At 32.0% G+C, this 20909-nt stretch overlaps 1 protein-coding gene across 2 annotated transcripts in view; it reads right to left on the bottom strand.

The window, feature by feature from the left end:
- Nucleotides 1–205: 205 nt before the first annotated feature.
- Ift74 (intraflagellar transport 74) overlaps nt 206–20909 on the bottom strand; it is a 70011-nt gene continuing 49307 nt past the window's right edge. The window contains exons 14-20 of one of the 2 annotated variants that reach the window (XM_027930989.2): nt 14983–15036; nt 12875–12972; nt 11992–12118; nt 5318–5481; nt 4603–4728; nt 2000–2060; nt 206–496 (exon numbers count right to left, since the gene is read on the bottom strand). In XM_027930989.2, the coding sequence (XP_027786790.2) occupies nt 378–496; nt 2000–2060; nt 4603–4728; nt 5318–5481; nt 11992–12118; nt 12875–12972; nt 14983–15036 (749 nt within the window). In that variant the 3' untranslated portion in view covers nt 206–377. The remainder of the gene's footprint in view (nt 497–1999; nt 2061–4602; nt 4729–5317; nt 5482–11991; nt 12119–12874; nt 12973–14982; nt 15037–20909) is intronic. The other variant, XM_071600441.1, reaches the window with a different exon arrangement.

Here is a 20909-nt window from a genome sequence, read left to right as displayed (position 1 = left end):
CAAAATTGATAAGCTTAATGATTTAAATGCTAAATCAAAATCATATTCCATGTATCTTTCCTAGAGTTGAGACATAAAAAAGTATCTCATTTGTTGCCATAGGCGGATTAGGTGAGCTAAATGAATCTAAATAGTCAATTTTCATTTCTTTATCTCTTGGTTCACCAAACAAAACAAATAAAAACATAACAGAAAAAAAGATGACACTTTTGTATGCAAACTCTTTATTGAACTATTTTACTATTTAAAACATTATTCCTTAAAGCAGCCACATTGAAAATGTACAGAAATTTTCAAGAGTAAACTATTTTTAGTCAGCTTGTACAAACTTCAGGGGCAAGAAGATACTTCTTTAGAGACTGCCAGTTGATTTAGACTCAGTTTCTGTTAGTGTTATGTAAAGCATCCATGATGGTTTTATTGTACTCTGCAATCTGCTTGGTCACATTTTTAATAATGGGCTGATAATCACTCTCTTGACTCTTGGTTGCTATGACTAACCACATGAGTTAAGGAGAACACTGTTAATAAAAATATTCATCAGTTGTCTCAGAAAGGAACTAAACCATACTAGTATTTATTGAATATAAATAGTATAGAAAATATGCACAATTAAAATACTTTCAAAATACAGTATGTTGTTTTAACAGGTTAAGCATCAATTGAACCCTAAGATAAGCAAAACTTGTTTAAAAAATGTTTATCCACAATATTCTTAATGTTATGTATCTCAACCGAATTTCTGCTCTTAGAACAATAATAATATTCAAAAGAACCATGCTCTCTAGAATACAATACAGAATTTCAGGCAAATTTCTAGATTTCTCCCCATTTCAAATCACCTATTTTATGTTACACAAAACCAGAGAGCTAGGCTTTAAGCATGTTGTGAATGTCTTTCTATTTTTAAACTAAGTTACACTACTCCTGGGAAAAGAGTCCCTAACTCATCTTATTTAGTGGTAAACTGGGGTACATTCTGGCTCTCAAGTGAAGTTCAGCAGCACCCTAAAGGAGAACATATGCCACCACTTGGTCAGGATCTAGTTCTCCAAGTAAAGATGTCCCTGAATGAGTCAATGAAGGGAAAAGAAACAACTTCTGAGAAGATATTTGTCACCTCCACAATATGTTTTCAGCAGCAGCTGCCTCCTGTGACTGCATAAAGATGCATAAAAAGAGGGGGCTGGGGTTATGGTTCAGTGGTAGAGCACTCGCCTCGCACATGCAAGACTGTGGGTTCGATCCTTAGCATCACATATAAATAAATAAAATAAAGTTATTGTGTCCAACCACAACTACAAAAAGTAAATATTAAAAAAAAGATGCATAAAAAGATGGGATGTAAGCATCATTTTGGTAGAAATGAGGCTGAACTGGCTGAAACATGGATGAAATCAAAGGTCAAACTTATAATCTCACAACTCACTTAAAATTCCATTTTCTGCCCTGATATCCAAGATACAGTATTATATACAAAATCCTAATATATGCAACTATATTCATATGGTTATATATAATTCTCCTAATAACTCTCTTAGAAAGAAATACTATTTTAGAGGTAATAAAATTGAGGTTTAAACAGGTTAAGAAAACTATCCAAAGTCCATAAGCTTAATGACTTAAATGCTAATAGGTGGAGTGACATTAAAACTAGATTTCCTGACTTGTACACTTAATCACTATGCTACAGTATGATTTTATACTCCTCTTCTGGCAATTCTCAAAGTCTGCTTTCTATTTATTAATTACTCTGGGAGAGTACACATACACACACACACACACACACTCTCTCTCTCTCTCTCTCTCTCTCTCTCTCTCTGACACTCCCTATCTTAGAGTGAAAACTAAGTATTATTTGTTTATGCCCCACATAGTTAGCTCAGTGTTTGGTACATATTAGGTATTTGGTAAGTGTGTGTTGATCTAAATTTGAGCCTTTAAAAACATTCCTAGAAAGAAAAACAGTCAAGTTCATTTGCACCATTTTAAAGGATACATTCTTTCATCACAAAATTATTTTGCTCCTGGTGTTGCCACTTTCTCTCCAAATTCGTAAGCTAAAAACACAAAAGAAAAATGTTAACTGGGGCTCATATTAAAAACAATTATAAACCCTTCAAAGAGGATAAAAAAACTCAATTTTAAATCTTATCAACTCTTTGAATTTTATTGAGATAAAGTTATGGTAAATAAAAAAATTTAGGAATGATTAAAATAGTGGTAAGTACACTGAGACAATAATGACATCTATAAAAGGTTTACTCTGCATGTTTATTTTAATTAGAAATATTTAAAATGTTTATTATACCAATGAACATGCCAACTGAGACAATTTATGATTTTCCATTTCCTAAAAGAACTTAGAAAAAAGGGACATGGTGAGAATCTCTCCTTGAAATCTGGAAGTCTAATGCCACTGGAGTAATATATATTCTAACACTGTCAAAGGTTCAGCTATATAGGAAAAACTTCCTTATTTCCAGGGTTAAATTTCCTGTCTAATTTCACAAGCTGTGATAAGAGTAGAGCTGCAGTGTGAAGATTATAAGAGGGTTTGCAAAAAGTTGGCACTGGTACAATAATTTCTGCATCAACAGGAAGCTAATGTGGATATTATATTGATGGTTGCTTCCTCAGAAGACAATTTCACTGTTATAGAATTAAATTGTTTTTCTGATTTAATTAACCTTGTAACTCTAGGTTATGGTCTTTCTTTTTTAAGATGCATAGTTTTTCCTAAGAAAAGGACTGTCTGAAAAATGAAACAATAAAAAAATATTCTGCCTGGATATTTCAAAGAAGTAATGAACATTTTTAAAAGTATGGTAACTAAAGCAGCTTTAAAAAAGAGTTTCTACTCTCTGTTAAGATTGTTTTCAGGGTCTAATTTCAGTCTTGATGTAGCACCCATCCCACTGCTTCCTCCAAAGAGATAAATCTAGATATTAAGATGAATTATAACTAATTAATTATGTGAACTATATTTGCTATAAATTAATACTATTAAATCAGAACTATTGCTCCCAAATAGAACCTTGAAGTTAAGATAGTCTTAAGGAAGCAGTCAGCACTTTTTGGCAGTAAATCTCTAATAACCTTTTGCAAAGTCAAGTACCAGACTTTTTTCTCTTTGTTTCATACAAAGAAGTGGCCTTCTTATACCAATGGACCTCTTAAGTGCTACACAAATAATGATAGTAAAGTAATGGTCAGATGGTCAAATTCCTTTTTTATTATAGATCTATATTATTGTCTTTTCTTTAAATATCCAAGGACATCATGAAGCTTAAGTCCATTTTTTAAAATCTGGGTTTTTTTTTTTTCACTATAATTTATTTAAATAGCTTCTTATATAAAATTATTTATAGATGTTAAAAAAACAGTTTTTAAGAAAATAGTTATAAAAGATGGGACACCAGGATTTGATTTGATCAGCTGGGAGTCACAAATGACAACAAATAATACAGAGAAGGATTTAATATTGTAGTATCTGTTATAATTTTGGAATAATCAATATATGGGGATAGTAATTAGCACTTAATGTGGAAATAAACAAGGTAGCCACTGATTGACTCTAAAAAATGGCATTTGTCAAGTGTTTTCCACCTTAAATCATCAATTCAAAGAAACAAGAGGACCAAGAAGGGATAAAAAATACAGCATTTTTTTTTCTAAGAGCCATCTGAGATAAGACAATGACCTCACAAACATTTTCTTTATGTTTCTTCTCTAGCACATATTTCCACTTGAAACAAGCTAATTTTGTCACTTCCAAATCTTTATCTAGGTTTGAATATGAAGTAGAGATAGAATAACTGAAAAGTAAATCTGAATTATGCAAATTAGTGATTTCTAAACTTTTAGTAGTTGTGGCAAACTTTTATGAGACTACTTCTTTCAAGAATATAAGGTACATTGTTTTTTTTAAATAGTATACCTATACAATAGAATTGCTTATTATAAAAATGTCATAAAAATGAAAACAGTCTGTACATTTTTAAGTAAGAAAATGTTTAAAGACCATATGCACATAAAGATTTTACTTTTTAAAAACAATATAATTGATATGAATGCATGAATGCTAAGGGAAAAAAGTCTCAAGGATTATACATCAAAATGTTAATAAGGGTTGTATCTGGATAGTAGGAAAGTAAAGTGACATTTTCTCCACCATGATCATATTAATGTATAAAGGAGGAAATTTTTAATGTATTCAGTATGTTAGTGCAAATTGCTAATACAGACTCGATATGAAAACAACTAATCCTTTTCTGTCCATAATTACTAGTTTTGTATATGATACACAATGCTTCATTCAGTCATTCAAAAAATACTTACTGAATATCACACCTGTGTGAAAGCTAGTTGTACAGTGTTGAGGATAAAGTGAATGAGACAGTCTAGAAGACTGCTCACAGTCTAGAAGACTTCTTGGTAATTACTCTTTAGGTAATTACCAAGAAGACGAGTGACAAGAAAATGGGCTACAATTATGTCTGTGCATCCTATATAAATAATTAGAGATGTGAACCAAAAGAATAGGACAGATAGCCTAAAAGGAGAAGTGAATTTCAAAATCATTTTAAAATTTTGTTTTACCTGAGCATGTGTCTCATTTTCTTGCAATTGTGTTTTTAATGTTTCATATTCTTTGTTTAGCTTTTCCATTATTTTCTTAAAGGCATTTCTGCGGGTTGATAACACTGTTCTCTCCTGATGTAATTTCTATAGATTCAAACAGAAGTAAGAGGCTATAGCGAATATCCAGTAAGCCAATATAAATCTCATTTGACTCAAATAACTTCAGTTATTATATTATGGTAAAATTCTACCAAGGCTAAAATTACTCTAAAACATGTTTGAGTTAAAATAAGCTATATTGATATTGATTCTGTTAAAATAACTCAGTTAATATTTCCATATCTGTCCCTACCCTACAAAATTTACTTTAAATTAATGAAAATGGCAATGGAAAGACACTGACAAATTTAAAGTAAGAATGTTACATCAAACCTGAATTTAACAAAGTTCACATCTGTTGAAATGCTCTGTATTAACTAGTAGCTTGTACTGTTTTTGAACTTTTTTCTTTTGTTTAAAACTTTTAAGTCACTCTAAATTCCTACTACATATGTAAATGTTCTCAACCTGTTCTCAGGATACACTAGAGATCAGTTTAAATTCAAAGAGCGATATGTCAAATACTAGCTTATATGTCAAAAAATCAACTGAAAAAGTTCTATAAACTACATATACATTAACCAATCAAGAAAAAATTTGAATTATAATTTTGTAAGACTTGGTTACCATTTACCTTTTTCTTTTCTTCACCTGATGATTTTAAAGCTGGCAAATCATTATATGTCTCCAGATCAGCTGTCATTTGCTTAATTTTGCTTTTTAGAGACTGTTGTTCCTCAGTCATCTTACTTTCCAGAAGCTCCATTTTCTGTAGATCCAACTGTAGACGTTGACTGTCTGAAACATAAAAATTTTTTTAAATCTCATCTTGATTTTTAAAAAATATTTTTTAGTTGTAAGTGGATCTTTTATTTTCTTTATTTATATGTGGTGCTGAGGATCGAACCCAGGGCCTCACACATGCCAGGCAAGTGTTGTACCACTGAGTCACAACTCCAGCCCCTGAAACATAAAAATTTAATGTCATAATTCATCAAAATTTTATTCCTTTCATATAAGAAAATACAACACAATAATTAAAAATCATGTTTTATGAGAGTATCTGCAAAACAAAAACATGCTCACTGTGACTCTTGAGACCATATAACTTAAGGGAGAGGGGAGAAATGAAGCTTTGGCAACCAATTTAGCCTGCTATATATTAGCCACATCTGCCTCCATGCTCATATAAACATAAAAACATACATGAGTTTTGTGTGTGTTAAGTAATATAAATATTATGAGATAAACATCTCTTATTTTTAATAGGGTTATGATATATCCACAGTTATATTTAAAAAATCAAGTTATAAAATGATATATATTTGAAAACAATTTTATAACTATACATATATAATTTTTTTTTTAATTTTTCACTGTTTGCTATAATTTCTATAAATTCACTATGACCAATGAGTTAGCAAACAGATTGCTCCTCGGAGAAATACAGGGTTGGGTTCCTGCCAGTCTGTGGTCACAACACTTTTGTCAGTTGACAAATACACAATCTTATTTTATGTGTGTTTCTGTTTAAACACGTTATTCTACACAAGTTGGTGATTTCTTAACAATGAACTCATGGACAACAGCTACATGTGAATGAAGCTTATGTAATATACATTTTGTCCATAAGGCACATAACAGCTTTCATGCCCTTAGGAACACCAGATAGCATATCAGTACTTTGCTTAGAGGCGTTTTTAATAGCTTGATCACCACAGAGAAGCACAAAAATGTGAAAAGAATTTTTTTGCTGGCACTAAATACCTAGCCAAAAATGAAACTTGTTTACAGCACAAGACCTGAGAATAAGAAGTCATACAGTTAGTTGCCTTTTTCAACCTCTATAGGGAAAGTGAATATTGGGCTGTTCAAATTTTTCATCACTTTGTATATGTCCATGAAGAGCTGTAAAAATGCTGCCAAGTGTTGATTTGGAGTTTCAAATTAATTTAAGTGAACAGGAAAATTCACAAATATGAAAGCCATGAAAAATGCGAACTATACCCATACATGTACATGTCATTCTTTTATTCAGAAGTACTGAGCATCTATTAAATGCCAAATAATAAGGATACTCTAGAGATCAGTTTAAATTCAAAGAGCTATTTTCTAGAGGTAGAACCAGGCAATTAGATAAATATTTACAATAAGCTAAATGACTATGAAAAGAGTAATAATACAGGGTGCCATAAGCACATGTGGCAGGGTCAAGACCACTCTCTTGAGACAGGCCTTTTAACTGAAGCAGTAGGGATTAGTAATCAGCCAAACAAAGGTTAAAATGTTGACTTCAGTCAAAATACCTAGAAAATAAGCACATTTATGAGGGATTAGTAATCAACCAAACAAAGGTTAAAATGTTCCAGAGAAAACAATCAATGGGTATAAAGTCTAGAGGCAAGAAAGCATGGACCCCTAAACAAATAACAGAATTTAATATGTTGAATATTAAATAGCATCTAATAGTCTTATTAAATGAATATTCATAGTAAAAAATAGTGCTTCAAAGTCACTGAAACACACATTTCATAAAAGCAAGTAATAAAAAAAGGGGGTGTTATATAATCAAATCTTTTAAAGTTGGTATAATTAAAGCAGTATTTTCTTGAATGTTTCCTTTATTCCCTCTTAAGAGTTTTAAAATTCAAACATATTGACACACATTATTAAAATATACATATATGTATACATACAAACAAATATAAATATAACAGGTCTTAATGTTGTGGCAAAGAGTTCTATTGGATTCTTATCTCTACTAAGGTTGGAAATGTTACAATGAGACTCAAAGTACTGAACAAATCACTAAGATGTACAGTGTTTTAACTATTTTGTACCCTTGTCTCAGATGTTGAACACCTATAAAAATTTAAATATAGCATATAATTGTATAATATATTACATAGCATAAACTTATAATACAATTATAAAATTATATTAGTTCATAAAACAATATATAATTTCCAGATTATGATTGCAACTCTATTTTAATGTACCTATGTCAATTTTGTTAAGATATCTGTATAATTGAAAACTTAAGATTTAATGGGTAAATGCTCTAAATAAGAAATGTGCTTATTTTCTAGGTATTTTGACTGAAGTCAACAGTTATATACCTGAAAATGTAATTTGAATATATACTAGTGAAATTATTTAAGAATTATACAAACTGATTTCTCTAGAGAAAAGGAGAAAATGGTTGGTTGGTATAGGGTAAAGTTTATCTTCCTTTAACAACAGGTCCCCATGAAAAGCTAAAAGCTTCTCCAAGGGAAGAGACAGGAAAAGGATGCAGTCTAGTTCCTTCTGATATGCTATGAAGTTGCAAAGTTTACCAAGCAGTGTGTACATAGTAGCAAAATCTCAGAAGGAACCACTTTGACCTGGGGAAATGTTTCTGAAATATTGTGCCCTCAGCACATTTGTTTACTCCCTGGAGTTTCCTTTCCAAAAATATAAATAAAAACCACGGCTGACAGACTCCTTGCCTCTTTACTCAAGTGGTACACCAGTGTTTCCCGACCTTCCTGACTTCTTTTTCTTTCATTATCAGCCCCTTAAGGAGCATTTTCAAGCCCCCTGTACATTACTCTCCTTAAGATTTTATATCCTAGATGTGTCGTTTATCTGTTTTTTTCACTTGTCCCCAAGAAGCAATGTTACCCACTTTGGGAACAATACTACTCCATTAAAAATCATGATGTACACTAAGAAAATCAGGCGAATCCCAACTATAACCTCAAGGATAGAAAGGGAGGCAATTCACAAAAGGGGGATACAAAATGCACTATATCTGAAAGGTGAACAAAAATATTATGTCCTTTGGTGATTTTTACATACAAGGAATTTCTTGAGGTGGAGGATGACATAAGAGGAAGGAAAGAAAGAATAATTATATATTTGGTTCAAATTAGCACAAAAATAACTCAAAAATGACATTAATTTGGGGGTAAGAGAATTTAACTGCTAATAAGAAAAACTTCCAGCAAAATCTTTAAAATAGTAATAAACTGGATTTTTATTCTATTGAAGCCAGTTCTCAATCTTTTTCAACTATACATCTCGGAAGAAAAAAATAATTATTGCTTTTTTTGTTTTAAGTATAAAAGTATTCAAGGAATACAAAGTCCTTATCATTGAATTTATTTCCTGTTATTGATTACTTGCTTTTATGATTTCCTGTCATTGATTACTTGCTTTTATGAAATGTGTGTTTCTCAACAGCTGTTATACAAAGTCAGCTTAGGAAAAAAAATATGTTGAAATAATATTGACCTTAGAGAAATGAAAAAACTTAAGCACTATGGTAAAAAACACAAAACAGAGGTTTTCTAGATGAAACAAAATATAAAATTCCTTAATTTATAGGCAAAAAGGAAGTAAAAATTTTAAAATAGGCACATATATCCAAAAGAAGTAAAAATATTTCACTGATATGAGGTATTTAAAGTACTCAAACACAGAAACAGAGGTAGAATTGTGATGGCAGGGGATAGGGGAGAGTTGTTCCATGGGTATGAAGTTTTCAAGATGAAAAAGTTCTAGAGTTCTATTGTATATAATATTCATACAGTTAACACTACCATGCTGTACACTTAAAATGGTTAAGATGTTAAATTTTTGTTATGTGTTTTTACCATGATGAAAAACATACTTAGAGTCAAACCAATAGTGGATATGAAACAAGGTTAGTATGTACTTCCTGCGGTTGCTTGGCATGTAATTCAGATACAAAAAAAAATTATGGCAAAAAAATCTTGGCATAAAATACACTTAACTATACAGAAAACAGCAACTATTTACTTATAAGTCTTAATTCAAAGGTATACTATGATCATTCTGTATGCATTTATAGGTCCATAATCCCTTTTCTAAAACTCCTGGGCAGTTGTTTTCAGAATACAGAATTCTTTGGATTTTAGAAAAGTAATATATGCACATACTAATTATAATATAACTTCCATAGCAGGGTCTGATGCAGCACCCAGTCACTGAGTTAATATTTCTAAAATAAAGAGTCATATAAAGTGGGATAATTAAAGACAACACATAGTCTCATGTCAATTCAGGTCAGGTTTGATTTTGCTGTCGAGATCTTTTTAGATTTTGGGAATCCAGATAAAGTACTGTGGGGTTCATTCCATTTCAAGAATCTTTAAACTGAATTGACAAAAAATAATTAAATTTTTATTTCCTATAATCTCATTAATTGCCAGAGTAAGTCTAAGTAGACAAAAACATAGCTAACTCAAATTCACCATATACCAATATAAGAAACACTGTAGTTAGAATCTATCAATCCAAAAGATTTCAAACATTTTTAACATGATTTTATCCCAGCCTCTTTAAGCTAACCTTTGTATGTTTCTAATCTCTACTTGCCCCATCCCAAAGACAGCCATTAGTCACTTATGACTTTTGTACACTTGAAATGTGTCTAGACTGAATTAAAACATTTGAGTATAAAATTTCTCACTAATAGTAATATTAATACAGATTCTATATAGGTGAAATGATGATGCCATGGATACACCAAGGTAAATATACTAGTATAATTCACCTGTCTCATTTTACTTTTTAAAACACGGCTACAAGAAAATTTTAATTATGTAGTTGGCATTATATTTTTCTTGGACAGCGCTGCTATAGTTGCATGCTACTGAGCCTGGCTGAATCTATTTAAATTAACCATCATCCCTTCTAGGACAATTGCCCTAATTATCTAAGATTTAGCTAAATATGTGCCCTATGTTGTTCTGTTGTTCCTTATGCTTGCTTTGCTTCTATGATAGCACTATTTCATTGTATTATCATCTCTGTTTGTCATTCTACCACATTCTACCAATTCAAAGTTCCTTGAGAAAACAGGCTGGGTTTTTTTTGTTTTTTAACCTCTGTATACTCAAATATTCTCTCACTACCAAACTCTATTCAGGCTTTTTTGAGCCCTTCTCAAATAGACCTTATTCTTGGCCTATAAAAACTCCAGACTTGCAACACAATCACTAATTCTTTCTTCCCCCCAGATTAAAAGATTTACACAAACACTAACATAGTTCTAACATCTTATGGCTGCATTACTAGGATGACCCCTTAAAGTGCGCGCCTGAGAAAACCCAACATTGCCCAAAGAATTTACTGTTTGTTCTGATATCTGACAATAGTCCCCTGAGCACCTGTCTTAGAACATTTACTAAAAAAGGCTTACAAATGGGAAACCGTCCTCAGTCCCTTTGAGTTGTATACACATCATTACAACTCAGAAGTGTCTTTCTCAAGGACCTGAAAGCCATTCCTTTGAAGTGTAATCATTAGGAAGGTCAGAGTCTCTATAGAAGCCTACATAGGTTAATTGACAATTGGCTTAATCAACAGTTATGCTGACCAAAGTCTGTTGTTTTTTCAATTCCCTATTCTAATGAACCTTCAGGGATGGGGGAACAAGCAGACAGGCCCTGCATCTGTTTTTTTCCCTAAAATTCCCAGTCATCTCTGTAGAAATTGAAGTTAAATTTAATTCACATTGGATCCTTTCTTTACTGCATTATTACTTCATTACTGATAAAAATGTGTTCTTACCACTTTAGCATCCAGCTTTAACTTTGATATTTCCCAGGACACAGCATAGACAAGGAGGAAGTACAGATGTTTCTCGACTAACAATGAGATTACTTCCAAATAAACCCATTTTGAAGAGAAGTTAAAAATGTACTTAAGATACCTAACCTACTGAACCTTATACTTAGTAACACAGTACAATGTAAAATACTGGTTGTTGACCCTAATGATTGCATTGCTAACTAGAACCTGTGGCTCACTGCTGCTGTCCAGCACTGTAAGAGAATATCACACTATATTATCATTAGCCAAGAAAAATATCAAAATCCAAACTTCAAAAGAGTTTTTACCGAATATGTTTTGCTTTAGTACCACAGTAAATTCAAAAGAAAATTATAAGTCAAACTATCGTTAAGTATAGGATGGTCTATGTTCAATAAATGTTGTTATATGAATGAGAATATACTAATGTAATACTAGTAAGTTGATAAAAAGTAGTCATATAAAATTATGAGACCACAAGTGATTGAAGTAATACAAATTCTAAATAATATATTTCCTCAACAATTTCCAAAGAAGTCAAAGAGAATAACATTGATATATTTTATATATAACATTGATATATTTTATACCCTTCCTCAATGAGATTTTCAAAAACAACCAGAGAGAATAACATCAATAAAAAAAGTTCCAATTTGTTACAAAAACAATTAAAGAAAGAATATAAAGTCTAGGCCAGTTTCTTACCTGAAGTCAAATTCCTAGCTGTACTTTGTGATTTCTGCATTTCAGTAGATTTAAAATTAAGGTCATCTTGCATCATCTTTAACTCTTGATTGGTGATAGATGATATCTGTTTCATACGATTTATATTCTATATTTATAAATAAAAATAGAAAAAATTCCACTGACTTAACTCTTCAATAAAAACCACTGAGAAATACTGTGGAAGAATGGGATGCTTTCATTAGTATTATTTTTTTAAATACATCATATAATTTTGATATTGCATAGAAATTCAAAATCTCTCAAAATAAATAGGCAATAAACTCAATTTTTAAATTTACTTTATTTCACGGTAGAAAAAAATAAACTACCCTATTTTACGAAGTGGTTGTAGTCTTAAAACTAAAAATATTGAAAAGGGATCAGGGACTTTCCTATAATAGTATCACACATATCAGATGTTCAATAAACTATTTTGATAATTCAATTTACTCATTGGGTATATCTAGAAGAAAAAACTCTATTTATAATGAAAATTACAATGTAAAGTATATTAACATTTCCACATAATGTTTAGGTTTTGAAATTTTCTGAGTAAAAGTTTTTCTACTACTTCAAATAAAACAGGGAAGAAAAAAAAATCTTAATAATTACTTTAATAAGTCCCTCACTTATTGCTGAATACCGATATTATACGTATTTCATTCTTTTCTCCTATTGCCTAATTAACTAAGACTTTGCTAAAAAGAAAAATTAATAAATTAAATAAATAAAATAGCAAGCAAAGGAATATAAAGGAAATAGTTTAAGTGAGCAGACATAATATGAGCCTTCCATTTTTGTATTTGGAAAGTTAATCACAGTGAAAATAATGGGGACACAAAAACACACACATGGTACTTACTCGACTACAATGCTCCAGAAGTGCAACAATGTTGGCTTCTATCTGTGCCTTCCTTTCCAGTTCCTGATTCTTAGTTTCCTCAAAAGTCTCTATAAAAGCTGACAGATGAAAAATATGATAAGAGAGAATACTGCTGTATATAGTTAACACTATATAAACCCTGATTTTTAGGTCTTTAAAATTAAAATACATTTTAGAAATTCAAAACAAATATAAATTTTAAACTACCACTGCTTAATTTTTTATTAACTAAAGGATAATTTCTCAATAAGAACATTTCTACAAACTTTCAAAATTTTAAAGCCTGTCGTTATGAACTTGATATGGGTAAACTAGGAAGTTAAAAATATAGGCTCAAAAGAAACAAACAGTAAAAATAAAATAAAAATCAGAAAACATCTGTTTTTACATAGGTTCTCCTTGATACATCTATAATTATTAACACCTATAATTGGCCATTGGCTTTATGAAATTAATATTACTAAATATCTATTTTATCTGAAAATGTATATTTAACTTAGGTTAGATTAATCTCAAAATAAATTTAATAATTCATTCAGATTAAATAAATAGTCTAGGAAATCATCCCTTCATCTTTCTAATACAGAACTAGCACATAATTTTGCTCTTATTTATACTCTTCAAGTGTTCCTACGGAACTTTTAAAAAGTAAAAAAAAAATTAGTTACAAATTTTACTATTAATACGAGATAAACATCAATATGGTCTATCTTTCTATTATACTTTTTTTCTACTTAAACATTTAATATATTTTTTAATCAAAACAGTCTTTAACAGAACTTTTTTTAAATGAATATGGTTGTCAGAGACCATAATCAACATTAAAAAAAAAAAAAAAACTATTATTTATGCCCCATCTTCAACATTTAACTACAGATCTTAGCTACCAATAGCCTGCTTCTATATCAGTCATATATTAAATAATCATATGAGATTTTTACACATAATAATGTCTATCAGAGGTTATTTTGTTAAGAAAACAAACTATAATAAACCCTTAGGAAGAAATCTGGATGAAGTGCCTTGCAATTTTTAAAATTCTGGAAGATAGGAATTCTTTTAATTCATTCATTAAACATTTAGTAGGTGAATATTTATTAAGATACATCTAAATGTCAGATGCCATACTATTTCCAACATACGGAGCTGTGACACATCATTCCTTGATCTTATACCTACTTCTCTACTAAAAAGCACTTAAAAAAATAAAGAAAACAAGGAATTAATTTTGAAATAATTTTTGGTACTTGCTGAGACTGTAAACAAATTGAGTTATTGTGAAATCAGAATTGATAATTGCCATTTTGTAGAAAGTTATCTATGAAGGTTAACAATTGACATCAGACCTAAACAACTTCAGATATTAGCAAAATGATAATTAAAAAGGAAACTGGTAGTAGATAATTACATATTTTATAAATATACAAAGTTTAATTTAAGATCTATTTATAAAGCTGAGATTAAAAAAAAAAAGTGAAGGAAAAACTCTAACCAAAGACCACTAAAGTTATAGTTGGTAACAGAAACAAGGAAAAAGAGCAGAGGTGAGGGCTAATAATTGAGACATCATAAAAAGCTGTAAAAAAGTGAAAGATATGAAGGTGAACATAGCCATGTATAAGAAGACATTCAAGGGCTGGGGATGTGGCTCAAAGCGGTAACGCGCTTGCCTGGCATACCTGGGGCGCTGGGTTCGATCCTCAGCACCACATAAAAATAAAATAAAGATGTTGTGTCCACCGAAAACTGAAAAATAAATATTAAAAAATTCTCTCTCTCTAAAAAAAAAAAAAAAGACATTCAACATTCAAACAATAAGTGGTCTATAGCTCCCTCTATACAAATTACAAATGTAAATACTAGTTTTAGAAGCTATCCCCATTAAAACAAAACAAAAAACCTCATGCCTACATGTATGTAGGAATATATATATATTCCTTTTAAAATTCCTAGAAATTAAAAAAGTGCTATAATTCTTCATATTTTGCATTTATTAGCCATTATGTCTTCTTAAAATGGGATCTCTGATTTGGTATAAATGAAAAGCAATTTGAAATATATTTTATAGTTATAAGATCATCACTTACTGTCCATATTTTCCTCCCTTTTTTTTAGCTCCTTGTATTTCTGATTCATTTCACCTATAAGAAATACAAAATATAACATTTATTTTAAAACTTTCAGTTATAATATTCTAAATTAGAAATATCTTTTAGGTTTTCTATATGCAATTATTCACTGAATATTTGATATTTTTAATTGGTTGAAATTCTTTTACATTAACTTACAGAGTATTTTAAAGGAGCTATATATATATTTGTGACTTGACTATTTGGAAAAACAGTCTCCTGACTGGAAAGGACTTATAGGCTTTCTATTCCCAGGGTGGGGCTAATCAGCCAACATATGAACACTACTGATGACAGGAAGCCTAAGTTCTGAAGGAGATACATTCTGTCTTTAAATAGTTCACAACAGCAAACAAGCTATCAGGGTAACATCTCTCAGAGAACTTATAGCCTAGGGATTTAACAAATAATTAAAGTTAAAATGTACTAAGTGCTTTCATATGAAAAATAGGAGTAGACAGCAAGGACAACTAATCTGGTTCGGGGACTGGGAAAAATTCTCTAAAGGAGTAAATTTTTGCTGCATATAAAGAATGAATACGAGTAGCTAAGGAGGCTGAAGCAGGAGGATTCCAAATTTAAAGTCAGCTTTAGCAACTTACAGAAACCCTAATCAACTTAGAGAGAACTTTTCTTAAAATAAAAAATTTAAAAAGGGTTAGGGATGTGGTTCAGTGGTTAAGCACCCCTGGGTTCAATCCTTGGTACCAAAAAAAAAAAAAAAAAAAAAAAAAAAGAATAGGAGTTACTTTGTCAAGATGTAGAAAATGGAATGTCAAAGAATTACCAATACCAAAGTGTGGAAGTGAGGATGGATATGAAAACATGAGAAACTGAAAGTGGTAGGGCTAAGAGAATGTGAAGTTTTAGAAAGGTAGCACAGAGATGAAGCAGATTACAAAACACCTTATAAAATACATATTAAAGACTGGACTTTCTCCTAAAGACAATTATTGAAGAACTTTAAGAGGGACTAAGTTTGGATGAATGATGAAATATGCCTGGAGTAGGGTAGATCTAATAAGCATGGAAATTGGATTTTCATTTGAGACATTCAAGAGCCAAAGTGAATGGGTTTTGCTGAGGATTAGAGAGGGAGGAGTCAAGTATAATACACAGGTTTCTGGCTTAGGCAACTGAGAAGATGGTGGTATTAACTGGAAAGGGGAATGTCGAGTTTAATGAACATGAAAGACATGTCTAAAGGGACAAAATACAAGGCCCAGTGAGATAAATGAAATATAACATGTCAGCCTAACAAAGAGAACATTAGGGATCATGATTACTTTATAATAGGATTTTACAGTAATGCTGAGCTTTGGAGGCACACAGGGCTATTTTGAATAGTGAGATGGCTGCAGCTCCCAGCTCCCAGGTAGAGAAAAAAGAATAATGTGTGATTGTTTCAATTTGTAGTTTCTTGATCCCAGTCAGTTAATTCTCAGCTTTCTGTGGAAACTAGTAAGCTTAGTAAGATGATACCCAGCAGGTATGAAAAGAATAACAAGCTGAATATTTCTAAGGGAGATCCAGATTAGAAGTGGCCTCTAGAAGGACTTTAAGAATAGAGTTCAACTTTTACACTTTTCTTGTGATTGTATTATAACCACTATAGAAAGCAGTATGGAAGTTCCTCAAAAGACTAGGCATGAAACCATCATATGACCCAGCTATACCACCTCCTTGGTATTTATCCTAATTAGTCAACACACTATAGTGATATATTATAGCTGCACAATTCACAATAGCCAAACTATAGAACCAGCCTAGGTGTTTATCAATGATTGAATGCATAAAGAAAATGTGGTATATATACACAACGGAGTTTTATTAGCTATACAGAAAAATGAAATTGTAGGAAAAATGGATGGAACTTGAGTCAATTATGTTAAACAAAATAAGCCAAACTTGGAGTCAAGGTTCATATATTTTCTCTGACATATGGAAGCTAGAGAGAAAAAAGGAAAAGAAAAGTAGGTGTGTGTGGGGGGCAGGGATCTCATGAAAATCAAAGGGAGATCAGTAAAGGAAAAAGAGCAGGGGTGAAGGAGAGGGGAAGTGCTAGGGAGGGACACTGGTCACATTATATTGTTATAGTGTGTGCATGTATGAATGTGTAACCACAAATTCCAACATTATGCACAATTACAATGCACCAGTAAAAAAACTAAATAAAAACAATAAATAAATAAGAATTCCAAGAAAGTGGGTAATCACAGTGGAAAGTCCAAAGACTAAAGTTCCAATAGTCAGTGTGTGTTCTATATATCCTACTACATGGTATTGAGTTTTTTTCAAGATCTGGCTAGATAGTAAAGTTAGGAAACAGAGTAATAAACTGGGTGTAGAACTCTGTAATTACTGGGGAAGCGTGGATCTCCATGTGCTTTGTGGTGAGTTACGAGGTCAGCAAACTACTTTTTTGCCCTATGGTCTGAAATTGCTTTTCTCAAATTCACTGAGGATAGCCTTGATGCTGAGAAAAGCTTCAGGGTCCCAAAATATTACTGGTAGTAAAAGGCTAAAAGTGAAAGATAAAGTGAATACATGTGGTCATGAGTTCCTAGCTAGGCTACAATCAGTACCAATGGGAAATACTTTGTCAACACAGGTAAGGCTCTGAATACATTAATAACTTTACTGAATGACTACATAGTGAAAATTAACAACAGTATACTAACAATAACTATAATAATGCAGTATGATTCGTTGTGAGGGAGAAGTGAGAGGTAACTTGTTATTAGTAACAAATTTTTCATATACCTAAGTTTTTAAAAAATATTATAAGACAGGGCTAAAAATTAATCCCATAAAAATGTCAACCATTCACTTACCTTACTAAATTTTTTTAATGGAAAACAAAGAAAAAAAGCTAAAGATTTTAGGATACATGATCTGGGACAACACTACTCTTGATCAGAGAGTGATACATATAAATGTCATTAAAATATACGTGAAGTACTAGAACATCTAGTAGCTCTGAATCTGCCATGGCCTAGGTTATAAATAAAGTCCATAGTACCTTGTTTTAGCTGTCTGAGAAGTTCCACTCTTGAGAGACTGATCAGGCATTAAAGGATTAGGAAGAAGGCCTGGATTCTTAGCTTTATGCAAATTTAATTACCACCTTTTATTTCTTCTTCTAAACTTATGAGAATTCCCTACACATTCCTTTTTTATTTATTATCCTGCTTTTGATCCTCAAGGCAGGAGGTTTTCCCTCTTTTTCCAAATGAAACTGCTCTCAATACAGTTCTGAGTCCTAAATTATCAAATCCAAAGGGCAGTTTTCAGTTTTTATCTTACCCTGCAAGATTTGCCATTACAGACGGATTATTTCAATTTTCTTATTTCTTTGTTTCCCTTTATGCTTTGTTTTTGCTTTTTATGGGGGGGGGGGGAATTTTCTGTCTTTTCTTACTCCCAGATCACTTTCTGTCTTCATGGGTTCCTCTTCCTTCTTCATTTAAAATCTGAGTTAAGTACTAATTAGTTAGTAACAATCTCACTCATTCTTGTGGTTTAAAAACCCTCAAATCTAATGTTTTCCCTGATTTTGAAATCCTTTCAACATCTCAAACTTATAATTAAACTTATTAGTTTTCCCCCTCAAAATCTGCACCCATTTTAATTCCTTATTACATTTGTTTTTTACTTATGTGCTGCTGAAGTGAGCTCCATATTATATTTGAATGTCCTCACAATCTACTTATTATCCAAGTCAGAAACGTGGAGACTCTTCCCCTCATTCTCCTCAAATATTCCTCCTAGCTGTCAACATATTGAATTGGAAAGTATATCTGGTACATGTCTCCAGCTGCAAGCTGGCCAGCCAGATTAGATGGGACAGAGCTCCACATATCTCAGCAGAATCCCAAGCTTCAAAGAAATTTCCTCTGATATCACGGCTAGGAAGGAGAGTGGTAGGAGCATTAGAACTGGTCTATTCTGTGATTTCCAAGTGGAGAACTGATATCTTACCTGCCAATAAAAGGCAATGTAGAGGTGTGGGCAATCCTAAGGCAAGATAAGTGTGATTACCAAATCTATCCTTGGATTCAACATTACAGGAAAGTAAAAGATCACAGATAGAAAGAAGTAAATCAGAGTATCACATTGGCAGTGTAATCATGCAAACAGAAATATTTGAAGTGGTAGGATCAACAATGAGGAAACCAAAAAAGATGGGAAGAGACACAATGATACAATGGGGTAATTTTGGAAATATCCTCTAATTCTGAGTATCTGCTGTGATTATAGTTCTACATTCATTTATTTATTCCATATATTTACTGAGTATCTACCATGTACTATTATACATACTAGGGATAAGATAAGGAACAAGGTAATTTTTGGCTTATCCTCAAAAGGCTTATGATCTATTAGTTTGCAATAACAAAAGGTATAAGGAAACATAAGTGCTGTAACTGAGTTATGTATTAAGCATTATGATAATCAGACGGGTGAAAAGTAGTCAGGGGTTTTTACATTATCGGGCAATTTAGAAATAAAAGAAATAATATATTTTCCTCCAAAAAATATACCGTAATAAAACTTGTACACAAAAACATATACTTCAAATTCAGGCTCTTCCTCTCCCTCAGACAGTAATGAAGAAATGGGTATGGACTGTTACCATAGTCTTGGGCTATAGCAGAAAGAACACCATTGCTCTTGGATACTCCCTGCTTTAGCCAGCCAGTGGAGATATGGTCTCTTCACATTACCAAGAGATTGAGTGCCATCTGTTCTCACTGTGAGGAAGTTTTGAAATTTAATTCTCTTGTCTCAGGGTAAAGGTTGGAGCTATCTTGATTTTCATACTTTGAGAAGTAGTTCTGATCTAGAGAAGATCTGATTATGATTTTCAGGAATGGGTAAACTTCCCCAATCTTCCCTCCTGATTATAAACAAAAAGAGATGTACTAAAAACTCCACTGACCTCAAGGCCCTCAACTCAGCAAGCCTTCAAATTTTGGAGCTGAAAGGGCAAAGGAAACAGAATCAGGGAGATGGAGCAAAAAAACCCAAAAAGACTTCTGCATATTCAGGTGGTTCCTTTCCTGCACCTGGGGCAAGCTAAATCTCCCAGTACTTCATGTGCTATGTTTTCATTCCTCATTACCATTCTTAGTACTACTCCAAATGAATTCCAGTTCTTTACCCTTTTATAAGTATTATGCCAAGAAACTTATGATTCCAAGAAGACTATCACTTCCCATAATCTTAGATAGGTTGCAAAGTTAATGCAACCTAGGATTTCAGCTGTAATGTAACCTAAGATTTCAGCTGTTCTCAGGGCTATATCCCATTAATCCATAATGAGCTATTATTACACCCCTTGTAACAGTTTCACATATTTTAGTTAGCCAAGCCACTTTCTTTCCTTCCCTTCCCTCCATCTTTCCATTCCCCACTCCTGCTGTTTGGTGCTGGGGATAGAATGCAGAGCCTTGTGTATGTGAAGCACTCACACTTCCACTGAACTCTATCCCCAAATCTTGAGCCTCCAATTTTCTTTCTTTTCTTTTTTGATTGGGGGTAGTAATAGGGATTCAACCCAGAGTTGTTTCACTACCAAGTTGCATCCCAAGTCCTTTTTGATACAGGGTCTCACTAATTTGCTCAGTCTAGCCGTGAACCTGCAATCTTCCTGCTTCAGCCTCCTGAGTTACTGGGATTACAGGCATGTGCCCAGGAATCAGGCCATTTTTATATTTCAACTCCTACTTCAATTTTAATTAGTTTGGGGATCTATTAAAGCCCATCTGTTTATATTTAGTCTATCTTTCCCACCTAATTTTCACATGCCATTACAGCAGTATCCAACAAATTAGAAGTGAAAATCCTTCTAAATTGCTCTATTAAAATACATATGAACAATG

The sequence above is a fragment of the Marmota flaviventris genome, chromosome 13 (assembly GCF_047511675.1).
Source record: "Marmota flaviventris isolate mMarFla1 chromosome 13, mMarFla1.hap1, whole genome shotgun sequence".
Taxonomy (NCBI): Eukaryota; Metazoa; Chordata; class Mammalia; order Rodentia; family Sciuridae; genus Marmota; species Marmota flaviventris.
The sequence above is the reverse complement of the archived record's forward strand: the minus strand, read 5'-3'. Positions and strand labels throughout refer to the sequence as shown.